We start from the raw sequence: 15469 nt of genomic DNA on the forward strand, positions 1-15469 counted from the left end.
AATCCCTAAGGGTTTTCAGGTTGAAAAGAATTGTCAACGCAGGTGAGAAAGTGGTATATTTGTTGTCCAACTTTGTCGACCAAAAAGAGGAAAAAAAAAAACCGTTCTCTCCGTCTTTTCTTTTGTTCTCTACACTCAGAAAAGGAAAGCACTGTAACATTGTGACTCTTCAGAAACTGAAGTGGTTGTCCTAAGATACGGTCACTCAAGTGATTAAAACAAGAAATCTATATTTTTGTAATCACTTGAGTGATCTCTGTATCTGATGCTCTTCACAAATTTGACTTAGGTCACATGATTTGCATAGTGCTGTCATATATACGCATATATTTATATAAATATGACCACATGCTTTCACTTCTGTATACTGTACATGGAATCACTTTCTTGTCACTGCAGCAACCTGTAGGTACTGTTTTTAATATTTCCTCTCCCCAACTGGATTAAAGAGGGTTTCATCTGGCTCCTGATGTGAGTGTTACGATACATGCTATACCCATCATGGTGAGTAAGAAAATATTTATTTCTACCATCAATAATGGACTACATTTCACTGTGATGATGTATCTATGTGTCACACAATTGTTACATTATATGGACTAAAATTGCTGATATGAAATGCTTGAAAAAGCCAAAGGGCTTTAACAGTAAGGTGTATATGGTGATATTTTTAGTAAAATGAAATTGTCTACTCAGATTGCATCTTCTGAAGCACTGACTGAGATTAAGTTTACTTTTTTTCCAGGCTATGTTGAAAACTATCCTCATCCTTTGTCAGCTTCTTCCATTAGTCAGGACCATAAATACCATCTTCTTCCCATGTGACACTGATGTGAATACCACCACAGTAGACTGCCAAAACCGACCACTCAAGCATGTCCTATTCATCAAGTCTACCACTGTAGTGTCAATCAATTTAAGTCGGACTAAGATACAGCATGTGGGGGAGCATGCTTTCTTAGGTGTCCCAAACCTTCTCACTCTAAAAATAATGGGGAATTGTCTACCGGGTAGCCTGAGAGCTTTAGAGGACCGCTCATGCAAAATGAAGATCCACAATGATGCCTTCAAGAGCCTATCGAAGCTTACATTTTTATATCTGTCAGGAAACAGCCTCACCTCTATTCCTCGGTTACCTAAAAATCTGACAGTTCTTGATCTACAGAACAATTGCATCTTCAACATTGCAGAACCTTTAAACACACCACATCTCAAAGAACTCTACCTCAGCAAGAACTGCTTTTATGCAAACCCTTGCAGCCATTCCTTTTACATCAACGAGAGTGTTTTCAGAGAACTCTCTGAACTCAAAAACCTTACCTTAGGGTATAATAATTTCACAGCTATCCCTAAAGGATTGCCACCCTCACTGGAGAGTTTGGATTTAAGAGAGAATACAATCACAGAGGTCTTAGCAGGAGCATTTGCCAACCTGACTCTCCTCAAGTCTTTGAATTTGGAGTGGAATTGCCAGCGCTGTGACCATGCAGCCAGGCCCTGCTTTCCTTGCCCACACAATCTCCCTCTACACCTACATCCCAACTCATTCTATGCCGAGAACAGCTCCATCGACTACTTAAGCCTGAGGGGAAACTCTCTAAAGACATTTCCAGAGGGACTTTTCCGACCTTTGAAGAATTTAAAGAGGTTGGACCTCTCTGACAATCTCCTGGCATATGCTATACGTAATGGCACCTTCTTTGCAGAGCTGGAGGGCCTCACTTGGATTAGCCTTATCTATAACTATGAACCACTGAAGACATTTCCTTATCTGATCCTCTCCCCATATATTGGCAAAATGTCTCGTCTACATTATCTTCTTCTCAGTGGTAACTTCTTCCACAAGTTTTCAAACAAAAGCCTTAATGTTGTGTCCAAACTTCAAAATCTAATAAAACTAGAACTGAGAATGAACTTCATCAATACTTTTAATTCGACAACTCTGAAACAGTTACCGTTTCTCATCGATATTGACCTTTCCCAAAACATGCTTAATTTCCTTCCACACTGTTCGTGTCTGTCATCTGAGATTGTGCCACAGGAAAGCCATCAGAACCAGAACTTGTACACACAAAATTTTCCTAACCCACTACTTATGCTAATGGACCGAAAAGCCGCATCTGGAAGTGACATGTGGGAATCCAGCCAAACAAACAGGCTGGACATGGTGGAGGACAATGTGCCACAATTTAAATCACTATTTGATTTCAAAAATGATTTCTGCCGCGGTAAACTGACGTTTGACCTGTCTCAAAATGACATTCTGTCTCTCACCAAAGAAGTGTTTGTAGGCATGGAGAATGCTGTTTGTTTAGACCTTTCCTTCAATTACATGAGCCAGGCATTGAAGAGTGGCCTGTTTGATGGCATGAAAAAATTAGTTTTTCTTAATATGTCATACAACAGACTTGATTTTTATTATGGAGGCGCTTTCAGTGAGCTTAATACCACTCTCAAGGTGTTGGATGTCAGTAACAATGAATTTCACTTCAAAATGAAGGGCATGGGTCATCGTTTTGAGTTCCTTCAAAATTTGACAAGCTTGGAAGTTCTAAGTCTGGCAAACAATGGCATCGGGATGAGAATAGATGAAAGGCTGATCAGCAGCTCTTTAAAGTACCTTTACTTCTATGGAAATCACCTGGACATTATGTGGGAGTCTGATAACAACAAGTACACCAATTTCTTCCAAAACCTGACAAACCTCACCTACCTTGACATCTCTAACAATGATCTGAAATCAATCAAACCAGAATTGCTGTGTAACCTCCCAGAAAGCATGGAAACCCTCAGCATCAGCAACAATCTGTTGAACTATTTCCCATGGCAAAATATCTCAGCACTCAGCAATTTATGTCACCTGGACCTCAGTCAAAACTTTCTCTATTATTTGCCTAATAAAGTCATAGAATTTGGAGAGAATTTTTCTTTCTTGGACCTCAGTCACAATCGCCTTAGTATTATTCCTGAGGATTTCTTCAGCATGGCGAACTCTTTGCACTACCTGTATCTCAGCCACAATCAGATCAGAGCATTAAACCATCAGTTCCTCCCTGTCCTCTTTAAAAACGGAAGTGCCCTTCAGAAACTCACCCTGCATAACAACCCCTTTAAATGTGACTGTGACACATCTTGGTTTGCAGACTTCTTGCGTTCTACTCCGGTACAGATTCCCTATCTCACCACACAAGTACACTGTGATTACCCAGAGTCCCAACAGGGCGTGAGTGTACTGTCTATGGACCAGCGTTCCTGCCAGGACATATACGGTAGCTTGGCCTTCCTCGTCTGTTCTTTCCTGGCTGTGACTTTCACTGTTCTGCCCCTACTGAAGCATCTCTATGGCTGGGATCTGTGGTATTGCTTACAGGTACTTTGGGCAGGACATAAGGGCTACTCCCAGCTCGCTGGTACTGATTCACATTATCACTATGATGCTTTTGTGGTGTTTGACACCATGAACGAGGCTGTGAGGGATTGGGTCTACAAGGAGTTAATGGTCAATCTGGAGAACTCGGGTCACAGGAGGTTTTGTCTCTGTTTGGAGGAGAGGGACTGGATGCCTGGCCTTTCATGTATTGAAAATCTACATAATGCTGTGCACAGCAGTATGAAGACTGTGTTTGTGCTGTCTAGTGGCGCCACTAGTGGTGAGCCCGTGAACGGTGTGATCCGCCAGGCTTTCTTCATGGTTCAGCAGCGGCTTCTGGACGAGAAGGTTGGTAAAATTAACTTTTTATTATTTATAAGCATTTTGTGGGTGTGAATCTTATACCCTCCGAATCGTTGTTTTCACAACACAAAATGATCTCTGACTTTACCCAATTAAGGTGGATTCAGCTGTGCTGGTGCTTTTGGATGAGATGTTTCCCAAACTGAAGTACCTTCAGCTGAGGAAACGGTTGTGCAAAAAGTCTGTGTTGTCCTGGCCGAGAAACCCAAGGGTTCAACCCCTTTTCTGGAACAGAATGAGAATGGCACTGTCTTCCGATAACCTCAAATTCTATGACAACAACATGAGTGAAAGTTTTATATGATTTCCTTTCAACTGCTGATAAAGAGCTCTTTGGTGAAAGAAGTCTTTGTTGTTAAGAATCTTCCCATTACCTCATTTTGACAAACTAGCTTCCCCCTTAATTGTGTCACATGCAATGGTACTTGGTTACTGTTTTCATTATGTAACTCTTTCTTTTGTGATTAAATGTAATCACCCTTCCATGTACTGTAAATATTTAACTTTTCAAGATTGTGTTCTGTTGTTTTATCTAACATATTACCTTGATTCTTCAATACTTATCTTTAGATAGCATTAGCCAGGAAGGGACATGTTAATAGATAACATTGTACATTGTCCAGTATACACACATTGAGACACTTATATTGGACTTTTTAAATAAACTTGACTTGATTTCACTTGAGTACAGTAGCTTGATTTCATAAGTATTACAAAGAAGTAATGTAATGCGCGTGTATACCAAATGCCTCCACTCCCAAAATTTCACTTCTCCTTTGTTAGAGGTTGGTAGGAAATGAAACTGATGATACAGGTCTCAGGTGACCAAAAACTGCATCTGCTGCACCTGTTCAAAGTAAGACCAGATATCCACCATTTCTTATACATTTAAGAGGAAAACCTGGGAAAGATCAATTATGTAGTTTAGCTACACCTATTGAAAAACAAGGAAGCTTTACTTAAAAGGTTCTGCAGGCTGGTGACCAGTAGAAGAACTTCAAAGATATGTGACAGATGTGCATGCAAAAACATTTAAACTAACAAAAGACATTTGTACAAGAACAAGACTGCAAATACTGCTTGTTGCAGTATTTAATCCTTTGGGTTGGGATCACTATTTCACTTTTTGTCTTGTGGCCTGGGGATTCCATTTGACAAACGGCCCATCTTTTCTGAGAGTGAAACCTCTGACCAAAATAGTTACTCTTTCTCATTTTCTGGTAAGTTACATTAATTGAACTGAGCAGCTGCAGACCCCTATAGTTACCTCCTCAAAGAGCAGTGGAGGGCCCTGCCCAAGGTTGTTAGAGGAATCAGAGAATGACAGCAGCAGTGGTGAGCTTGAGGATTTAATAAAATCAAATCCATACAACAGGAGTCCTGAGACAGCAGGCAAATAGTTTCTAATGTAGAGGAAGTCAAAAAAACAGCAATCACAAGAAACACAAACACAGAGACAAAGGGGAAGACTACACATACTCATAATCCAATACAGTACAATGATCTGACACTAGACAAACACAACACAAACTAAATACTAGAGGTAACGCGGTGAAACAAGGAACAGGTAACACGAGGACTTAGGAACAGGTGAAACATATCCGAGTGGGGCAGACAATTACAAAGGCAGGAAGTATAGCCTAAAAAAAGACAAGACAAGGGAAAAAAAATAGACTATAAAATAAAACAGGAAACTGAAACACATACCCCAACAAAGGTCCACAGTTTTTAGCATAATTCAAAACAAGTGTCATTATCCAATCGTGGTGTAGGTTTAGTTTGGTTTTCTTTCCCTAATATATTAAACAAACTCGTTTTCCTAATTTACTGGTGGCATGCCTGGATATTTGTTGCCAGGTCTGTATGAAAGTTGGAATGCACTTCCACTTTTTTTCAGATTGGATTCGTGTCGCTAAGTGCCATGCCCAACTGACGCTCGTGTAGGTGTATTAAAAAAAAACAAAAAAAACTTTCCCATCATAGCTGTGCGTGCTGCCCCACCACGCCGCGTATAGGTCGCGCATGCACGCGCCAGCTTGGGAGAGCGCGCCCACGCGGACGGACCCGATGGCAGGACAGGTCATGAGAGAGCTGATCCGATGAGATCATGGAGCCGGCGCCGAGGTCGGACCGGGTACGGTTAGGACTTGACGGTGATGGAGAGGCGCCTGTCCGGTAAGCTAGAGCACATGTTGCGTGCACACCTAGACTTTGTGGCATCATTTGACAACACTATTTAGACAAATTAAACTGGGCTTTCAGTTTGTGTGGGAGATTAATTATTATGTAAGGTAGGCTACTAGCTCGAAGTCATGTAGCCGTGTGCATATGAGCAAGAAACTAATCCTTCATGCCGTGGTAGTAGTAGAGTTATTCCGGCGTGTGTCACATGCACAACGACCGTTCCACTCGTGCCACCCGTGAAATATAGTGCAGTCCACTTTGTTGTCTGTTAGGTTGGCAGCTAGTTTTTAGCTGTATGAGGGGGGGGGGAATGTTACCATGCAAATGAACGGTTTACGCTATTGCATTTTTGGGTGGTGACTCGAGTTTTCTCTTCACGGCAACAGCTGGCTGCCAACTAACAAGTAAGTGCAGAGCTTTAAGGCTGAGTGAGACGTTTCCGACTTTTTGTATTTTTGTATTTTCATCAGCACTTTTTGTCTTTGTTAAACCATACTGACATACTGATGGCAATGAGGTAGCTATACAGCTGCGTAAATCTGGCGCGTGCCCTTTGAAATTGACCGGTTACACTATACTCCATTTTAATGCAAATTATATCTTAATCCCTAGACAAAGCTTTAATAGTAGCAAGATAACCTGTTTGCACTTTCCTGGTTTTAAAAGGTTTAGAAACAGTTATCTTTGTGATTTTATTTTAACATCGTTGATTTTACAAATATAAATGCACAATTGGTGTACCAACATTATACGCAGACTTGATACCTCCATTTCTGGCACACAGGGCTACATTCGTTGTCTCAAACAATGATGGATAAGGGATTGACAGCTATGTTATGACTGACAAGCAGATTTAACCAATCTCTCAGTTGCATCCAGTGCAGTGACTCCCAGCGCCCTATCCTTTTGGATTAGAGGAGGGATTATCATTTGGATTTGCCTCTGCTTTGCAGACAGTCCCCAATATCTGGTCCATCATGGTAAGGGTTGTGCTTGCTTTAATTTCCTGGGAATATTTTATTTACTTACTGAATATACAGCTTTTTGCCTCTAAGACAACAAATTACCCACAATTGTGTTTGATATAAATACTGTATATGCTGATTGTATATCCGAATATCGGCACATGCTGTGTTTTTCTAGCTTTATTTAGCCTGAATCAGCCCTGAAGCTCTAAAGTCTGACAATGAGCTTTGCAAGTGCCTGACAAGGATGGCAGATAATAAAGACTGGTCTTCCAATTCCATCCGCCATGGCCATAGGCTATTACACTATTTTGTCCCGGTTTCCTTCCGACCTGAGAAGGTATTAGAAGGCAGTGTGATATACAACAGGAGAATGAGTGCTGTCCATGGTGCTGACATGGTCAAGCCAGTCCTGTTTTTTTTCTTTCACCATCTATTGTGGTGACTGTGGCTGTGCACTAGGCATTCTGTCAATAATGAGTGAGAAACCAGTAGTACTCTATGCTACACCACTAATTTAAAGTCCTGTGATTAAACAGACATTGTTTTACTGTCCACCCGTTACTCATCCAATGTTGTTACTTATACTCACACTGTACTTATTTCTGTCTGTACTGTATTTATGTTGCAACTGTACTACAATAGAATTTGTACAATCAATTTAAAATAATCTTCTTTTAACCTAATCTTATTTGTAACCTAGGTTCATGTATCTGATACTTAACGTTTTTACTTTATTTACTTGCTCTTTTCTTACCCTTATCTGTTAGCTTGAATGTGACTGTGAGCAACTAAATAATTTCCCTGAGGGGATTAATAAAGAATTCTGGTTCTAATTCTGAGTCTGATTACATCAGAGAGGATTACAGAGTACTGTAGTACTAGTAATATTTTGTAATTTTTCACTAGATCAGTGGTCTCCAACCCTGCTCATCTGGACCCACAGTCTTTCTTTTTTTCCCATAGTAAATTTAGTCAAAATTATTGTGCAGTTGCTTGTGTTTAGATAGTATTTGACAATTTAGTAGTCTTTTAGAAATTTTGTAAATTAATTTTGGAATCAGTATGAAACTTGGTCTTATTTTGAGAATAGCATCCTAAAACTAAATCCAGCCCTATTTACCCTGTAGTGATGCTGCGTGTGATATTTTTTGATGATGGTCTGATGATTGGTCTTTCTCTCAATGTTTGTCGATCTAACCTGTCTAGAATCCATGATGTCCTGCACTGTAGCTGAAACCACAATACCTCTGGCCTTTGTGTCTGGGAGCCCTCTAGCCAACAGCCACTGCCATCTTCTTCTAATAGAACTAAATAAGACTCAGCCTAAAGCCCTGAACAATCAGGGATGGATAGGGGAAAACTGAGAGGCTGAGATGTGGCCTTTATTCTAAACCTTGTCTTTTATTCTGGTTCCAAAAAGGGACATAGAAATATTCCCAACCTTAAAAGTTTTGTCTCAGAAGTCCACTTTTGCCATATAAAAATAATGCCTTTAAACATTAGAGCCAAGCCGGCTCAGAGCAAGCTGTCTGCTGCCCCAAAGAGTAGTGGGCACACTGATGGCAGCACATCTCATGCACGCTTTTCCAGATCCCCCAAACAGGGCAAAGGCAAACAGGCTGTAAGCTCAGCACCAGGATCCCGTTCGGGACTAGAACCAGGCTCTGTGTCAGGGGGTGGGCCTGCCCCAGTAAATAAATTGGCAGGAAGTCAAGGCTCTGTGTCTAGGCCAGGTTCAAAGGCCAAACCTGCCACAGCAGCAGACAAAGGAGCAAGTCGTGGTTCAGCGACAGCTCCAGGGGGTAAAACCCTGTCTATGGAGAACATCCAGTCTTTGAGTGCTGCCTATGCCACATCAGGCACCATGTACCCTTGTGAGCGAGATTCCTTGGAACCCTCTGGTGGGTACCCAAAAGGCACCATGACGCTGGGCAGGAGTACCAGCCGCTCCTCCTACACTAACCGAACACTTGCCGTCGGCAGCACCCCAAACATCACCTCCTCTGGGCTACATCAACAGTCAGACCCCTATGGAGACCAAACCTTGCATCCTGCAAGGACTTCCAGTCTGAGGCAACCGTCTGGGAGACATCCACAGGCTTTGGATTTGGCTGGACGGGGAGAGGGTTCCTCGTTTGATCTAGAGTCTCAGCTGAGGGAGCTGCAAAGGGAGAATGACACCCTGAGGAGAGAACTGGATGTAGGGAGGGATGGAAGGATGGGCCCCAGCATGAACAATGTCAACTTCTGGACCCCAGATGTGAAAAGAGACAAAGTGGTTCGGCGGGAGGAGGGAGTGAGGGCCTCGGTTCTGAAAGACCAGTACAGGACAAACCAAGAGGATTTGCAAGTGAGGAAAATGACAAATTGAAGTTTGTTTCAAAAATGCTATATTTCCACTGTAAGGAACATATCTTAAATGGCTGTGTGAAAAACACAAGCATTTTCATCTTTCAACTTTCAACGTCAGTATGACAGTAAGTGACATCAGCAATTCTTTTAGAGAAGATCACATTTTTCAAATGGTGGAAATCTCATTTTGAAACAAAACTCTCCGATTTGTTTGTGGCTCTGTGCACACATCACATTCAGACTTTTGAACCGCCCATCTCTTCTGCACATCATACCTCTCACATCATACCTTTTATTCCTGTCTTCAAGGTTGCATTGAAAGGCTTCTGTGCAGTTCATTTGTAAAGATGCTTGCTGGGCTCAGTGCTGTCTGTGTTGCCATGGGAACGTGCCCTAGTGGCAGCCATTCAGCAGTGTTAGTCAGATTCTAAAAAAGCTCACAGCTACTCCTGAAGGGATAGTGACCAGCCTGTCCTGTGCCACCTCTCCCTGGAGTCTGTTCCACTCAGTCTGAGGCATTATCCATCTGTCTGTCTCTCTGCATACTGTGTAGCTACTCCATATCGGTTCTTTCTTTGTCTGTCTTCCTTCTATTTTCTGTCTCACCCGTTGCCAGCCTTCTGTTTCTTCATTTGTCTGAATGGCATCTTAAGTCCTTGCAGGGGCGTAGCAGAAAATCCTGGACCATGAACATAGGCATCCTCTATGGGCCTCTCCCCGCATCAGCAGCTATTCATTCTAGTATCTTTGTGGGCCCCCCTCTCACATAAGGGCACTGAATACTCAGTCCCCTTTCTCCCCCCAAGTCCAACGCCCCTGCTTCCTTGCGTGTTTGTCTGGTAGAAAAATAGAATTGTTTTAATTGAGCTATAAGATGGATTTCATCTGCTTTCACACCATCCAGCTGGTGTAGTTTCTTTTGAACCTGCTCTTCATCTCTTTCACACAAGCATGCAAAAACTTTCATCATACCTGTGCTCCATCTTCCATCTCCCTCTTGTAACCAAGGAGCCACCTCTGCATTTGTATTTTTATCTTTTTCATCTCACATTGTCACACACACACACACACACACACACACACACACACACACACACACACACACACACACACACACACACACACACACACACACACACACACACACACACACTCTTTGCTTGTAATTTTAACATAAGAAAAACAAAAGTTTGAAAATAAATACAGAATAGTTATTAGAATGAGAATTAAATGAGTGTTTGCCGCTGAACTACTGATGTTGAGATTCGTATGTCTGTGGCGTTTAAATGAAGCAGGGCAGTCAATGTTCCTCGCTCTCAGTGTATCTGCAGGCACTTGGTCCTGTCTGTGATGGGTGGATCTCAGTTCTCTGTTCTGCTCCTTCAAGAAATAGACCCATTCAACGAGTGTCAACACACTGATCTCTCCCACACGAACACACTCGCTTGTACCATCTTTTTCACCTTCACCCTTTTCTTCTTTTATCTCTCTTTTATCTACTGAAACCACTCACAGTACAGTATCTTTAGAAATATGATCACATAACCCGTATGTACACTTCCAATAATGAAAGCATAGGTGTAGAAAATATATATCGTAAGCTACTAGATGCAGAATGAGCTTGTTTTTTATGTCATCATATAATCAATTTAAAGATCTTGGAGAACAGTTACATCGGAAAAGTCTCCATTTGACAAATAAAAACAAAAAGACTGATAGAAACCATTAAATGTTCAAGTTATGATACAGCCTCCTGCCATTATATGTAGCCTGTACTTTTTTCCTTTTTTTTACGATCAAATTTTTTATTTAAACAAATGAGCAAAAGTACAGCCTGTACTTTTTCCTGATGCTGAACTCAGCATCTTATTTAACACCTTCTTGTTTCCAGCAAGATTGAAGTTCATACTGAAAATCAATGTGACATCTACCCACGGGTTAGACAGTTTGGTTGACCTTGTATATCTATAAACAAAACATTATTTATTATAAAACATTATGGTAATGTCAACCTTACTCCTCTTTTCTTACAGACACACACATACACACACCTAGGGATTGTTCAGCTCCAGCTGATAATGATCAGGACCTTGTTACCAATATTGATCACCCATTAAGTTGCTACCATCCCCTTCTGTTTCTTGACCTAAACCTTACCTCTCTCTTAGAATGTTATAAAAGCCCTATAATAAGTCAGAAATAAGCCCAGTTTCATTCAATTACTTTGAAAACACAAAAGCTATACTTCATGCAGAATATGTTATTCTGACTTATATCTGCTGTCACCTCACTCACCATTATCACCTCCATCCCCCATCTTTGCTTTCAGATGATCCCTTCTATCCTATTTTTCTTCTCCATTTCCCCTGTGTTTGGCCCTTTGAGACACTGGAAAGAGTTCAGTCTGACAGGAACAGTTTGTAATTAGCATGAGGAATGTCACCTTTTCTCTCAGCTGCAATGACCAAAGTTGTCCCCTAACCATCTGTTTGTTTGGTGTATGTGTGCATGTGCCTGTGTGTAACACTTTTACATTGGTGCTCAAAAGTTTACATACACATGCTTAGTTGACTAAAAAGAGGAATAAAAAAATCATGTTTTGGAAATTTTTTTTAATACCTAAATTAAAAAATGAGGTAAAATCCAACCTTTAAGGACACCAATTTTCTTTGTGAATGAATAACGTATTGTAAATAATAAATGTTCTTATTTAAAATACAGGGTCATAAGTATACATACCCCTTGTTAAACCCATAGAGGGCAGATTTTTATTATTAAGGCCAGTTATTTCCTGGATTCAGGATATTATGCATCCTGATAAAGTTCCCTTGGCCTTTAGAATTAAAATCCCCACATCATCACATACTCTTCACATGCTTAGAGATAGGCATGGTTTTATTTCAGTTAGACTAATACCTGGTTTGATTTGCATTGAGAGATGATTTTATAGAAAGTATCCCATGCCTATCTCTAAGCATGGTGAAGAGTATGTGAGGATGTGGGGCTATTTAATTCTAAAGGCCAAGGGAACTTTATCAGGATGCAAATATCCTGAATCCAGGAAATAACTGGCCTTTAATATAAAAATCTGCCTGCCTCTATGGGAATTTAACATAGGGTATGTTACTTATGACCCCTGTATTTTAAATAAACCATTTATTTATTTACAATACGTTATTCATTCACAAAGAAAATTGGTGTCCTTAAAGGTTGGATTTTACCTCATTTTTTAATTTATGTTTAAAAATAATTTTCCAAAACATGATTTTTTTTATTCCTCTTTTTAGTCAACTTAAGCATGTGTATGTAAACTTTTGAGCACCACTGTACGTATGTGTGTGTGTGTGTGTGTGTGTGGAGGATTTTCCTCCCACTCGGACTTGATATTCAGTGCTAGCTTGTTGCATTGATTATCTGTGTTCACCCTCGCCTTTCTCCTACATCACAACTCTGCGTCCTTGGTTCTCTGTGCTTTCTGGACTCAAGCAGAGGAGTTAGAATATTTGAGGAAAGATAGAAAGAAGTAATATTTTCACAGAGATGAAAATATTAGTAATTTAACTTCAGTTTAGTATTTGTGTCAATGAATATTTGACATGTTGAGGAACATGCTGTGTGTGTATTTCTGTTTCTTTTTTAAAGGTTTATTTTTTGGGCTTTTCTGCCTTTCATTTTTGACAGGACAGTTAGGTGAGAAAGGGGAAAGACATGCAGGAAATCATCGCAGGTCATATTCAAACCCTTGACCTCTGCGTTTAGGTATAACCCTCAAAAGTACATGTGCGCCTGCTCTACCACTGAACCAACCTGGCCACATGTATCCTTTTGTTTAATTTCCCTACAGCCTTTTATTACCCTGATCAGTCAATCATTAAGATTGCTGTGTCCATGGTTTCAAGCACAAAATAATTTCCATTTGTCAGTCAGGAAAGTTGCGAGCTGTGGATGTAAATCAGCTTATTGTATTTTTCACCTTGCAGTGCTACATGCGGCAAAGCAGGAATGTTGAGTGAAATGAGCCCAGCAACACTTTATCGGGGCCCATTTGTGTCACTTTGTAATCCATTGTTTAAGTGATAAATGTATTGACAAACCTATCAGCAATTGCATCAGTAAACCTCCTCAGTCAATCTTTACAAACTCACATTGTGCAGACATTGTTTAAACCAATCAAAATGAATTCAATGCAAAGATCTTCCCAAAGCTGTTGAATATCCCACCATGCTGCAAAACAGGGATTGTTTCATTCATCTAGGACTGAACTCTTGATTATTCTGTTTTATTAGTTTGTCCACTGGTTTGCATATGTCATAATTGTATTCTTGAATAATTGTTGATTTGTCAATTTACCAATTGATTTTTGAGTGGCACAGTTGGGACCCCATAATTCTCATTGCATTCAGGCCAGTAACTGTTGCTCTGATTGTGTTTCTACAATTAGTTTTAATAAATCACAGATTTGGTTTCATCTGGAATAACACCACCCTTTGTCCTGTCTTCCCTCTTTTAACGTTCACCTCTTTCAAACAAACCCAAGTTATTTTGGCTTTCAGTACCTTCTGTCTTCACCCTGTGTTTTGAAGAGAAATGTCACCCCCTGGTGGCCAAAGTATGTAACCATCACCCTACAGCATGTGGTAATCTACATGTTGGTTTGATATTTTTCTGTCTGCTTTCTATATTGTCTTCATGCATGTGCATGTCTTTCTTATGTCACTTTTTGCTGCTGCAGCCTCGGGATAGCAGAAGAAACAAGGTCTGTTATTGTACCCCAGTGTATATTTTTTACGAGTGTGTCATGTGGTTAGGAATTTTTAATATGTGTCTGTGTGTTTGGTATGTTTCTGTACTTAATGAGTGAATGGGTACTTAATCTTTCTCTATTTGTAGCAGCTTCCGTTGACAGTTCAGGAGCTACAGGAGGAGCTGAGGGCTCACAGAGAGATGAACAGCCGCTTGCAGCAACAACGACAGCAGGGAAACTCTGGCTCCTATCGAGAAATCCATACAGACCAAGACCACAGAGGGGGGCTCAGCCCTGGCCACAGCCCCAGACAAAGCTCCAGCAACCTGCATAGTCCTGGACCAAAGAATAGCCCGAGAGCCAGCCCATCCAACTCCTACAATCCGAGGCAACAGGAAGCTGATGTTATCATTCACAGCCCTGGTTATGGCCTTAACACTGCAGTAGCTGCACAGAGAATCAGCCCTGCTAACACCCTTCAGCCTGGGCGGAGGAACAGCCCAAATCAGCCCCTCTACACTCCCAGCCAAGGTCTAGTGGTAGCGCCCAGCTCTGGTTCACTCCGGCCCTGCAGCCCCTGCCAGGTGCCCGGTTGTGATGGCTTCTCCTCACCTCCTCCTTTTGATCTGTCAGAGGAGAAAGTCTTTCGGATGCAGGCAGAGCATGAGCAGCAGGCCAAGGAGCTGTTCCTGCTGAGGAAGACCATGGAAGAGATGGAGATGCGAATCGATTCTCAGAAACAGACTCTGGGCGCCCGGGACGAGAGCATCCAGAGGTTGCTGGAGATGCTTCAGGGCCAAGGCCAAGGTCAGGGACACTGGGGTCGGGGACAGCCGACAGGCATCGTAACCATGGCGGCACAGGAGGCTGAATTGCAGCTGGAGAACATGCATGTGCGAGAGGTATGTTTTTCTTCCTTTTATTTTTGAGTGCTTCAGGGGGTGAATGGGTATGTATCTGAACCATTCATATATAGTTTTAAAGTGATTTTAATAGTAGGGGTGGGCAGTATGTTGATATTTATTATTTATTATCTTTCACTTAACAATAAAATCATGTTTTTTGTTATAAAACAAATCATAGAGTTGAACATTACTTCCCGTATGACTTATCATCATACAGTCTAGTGCATTATAGCTTTTTAATAGATATGGTAATATGTATGAATGGTTGAAGTCATAAATTGTTTCCATATCGTCTCCATACTTATATACATATACTATAAGTATGGAGATACATATATCATCTATTTGTTTTATGTATTTTTTAATTTGCATATTCTTCCAAATGATAAATTAATAACATTTATCAATTCATATGTATTTGCATGTGTTTGTGTGTGTGTGATTGTGTACCTGTGAGTGTGCCTGTATTATGTAAAGTGTGGGAGCAGAAAGCAGCTCAGCAGGTCTTATCAATGGGCCAGATTAACACAATGAGAGCCCTAAGCCTGTGTTCAGCCATGCAGTTTTACAATCTGACTCGGTG

The 15469-nt window shown here is 41.0% G+C and overlaps 2 protein-coding genes across 8 annotated transcripts in view; both read left to right on the plus strand.

Annotated features, from left to right (window-relative positions):
- Positions 1-338: 338 nt before the first annotated feature.
- Positions 339-4410, plus strand: tlr9 (toll-like receptor 9). Its single transcript, XM_032521582.1, has 3 exons — positions 339-504; positions 746-3718; positions 3831-4410. The coding sequence occupies exons 1-3, from the start codon at positions 502-504 to the stop codon at positions 4035-4037; spliced, it is 3183 nt and encodes a 1060-aa protein (XP_032377473.1). The 5' UTR covers positions 339-501; the 3' UTR covers positions 4038-4410.
- A 1359-nt stretch (positions 4411-5769) lies between these two features.
- LOC116692245 (ELKS/RAB6-interacting/CAST family member 2) overlaps positions 5770-15469 on the plus strand; it is a 147488-nt gene continuing 137788 nt past the window's right edge. For 5 of the 7 annotated variants that reach the window (XM_032520364.1, XM_032520366.1, XM_032520363.1 and 2 more), the window contains exons 1-4: positions 5771-5908; positions 8092-9235; positions 13970-13993; positions 14128-14883. In XM_032520364.1, coding sequence (XP_032376255.1) covers positions 8372-9235; positions 13970-13993; positions 14128-14883 — 1644 coding nt within the window. In that variant the 5' untranslated portion in view covers positions 5771-5908; positions 8092-8371. Of the gene's footprint in view, positions 5909-5931; positions 6322-8091; positions 9236-13969; positions 13994-14127; positions 14884-15469 lie in introns of those variants that run through there. The other 2 variants (XM_032520362.1, XM_032520361.1) reach the window with 2 other exon arrangements.

This window comes from Etheostoma spectabile, chromosome 7 (genome assembly GCF_008692095.1).
Source record: "Etheostoma spectabile isolate EspeVRDwgs_2016 chromosome 7, UIUC_Espe_1.0, whole genome shotgun sequence".
Lineage (NCBI taxonomy): Eukaryota > Metazoa > Chordata > Actinopteri > Perciformes > Percidae > Etheostoma > Etheostoma spectabile.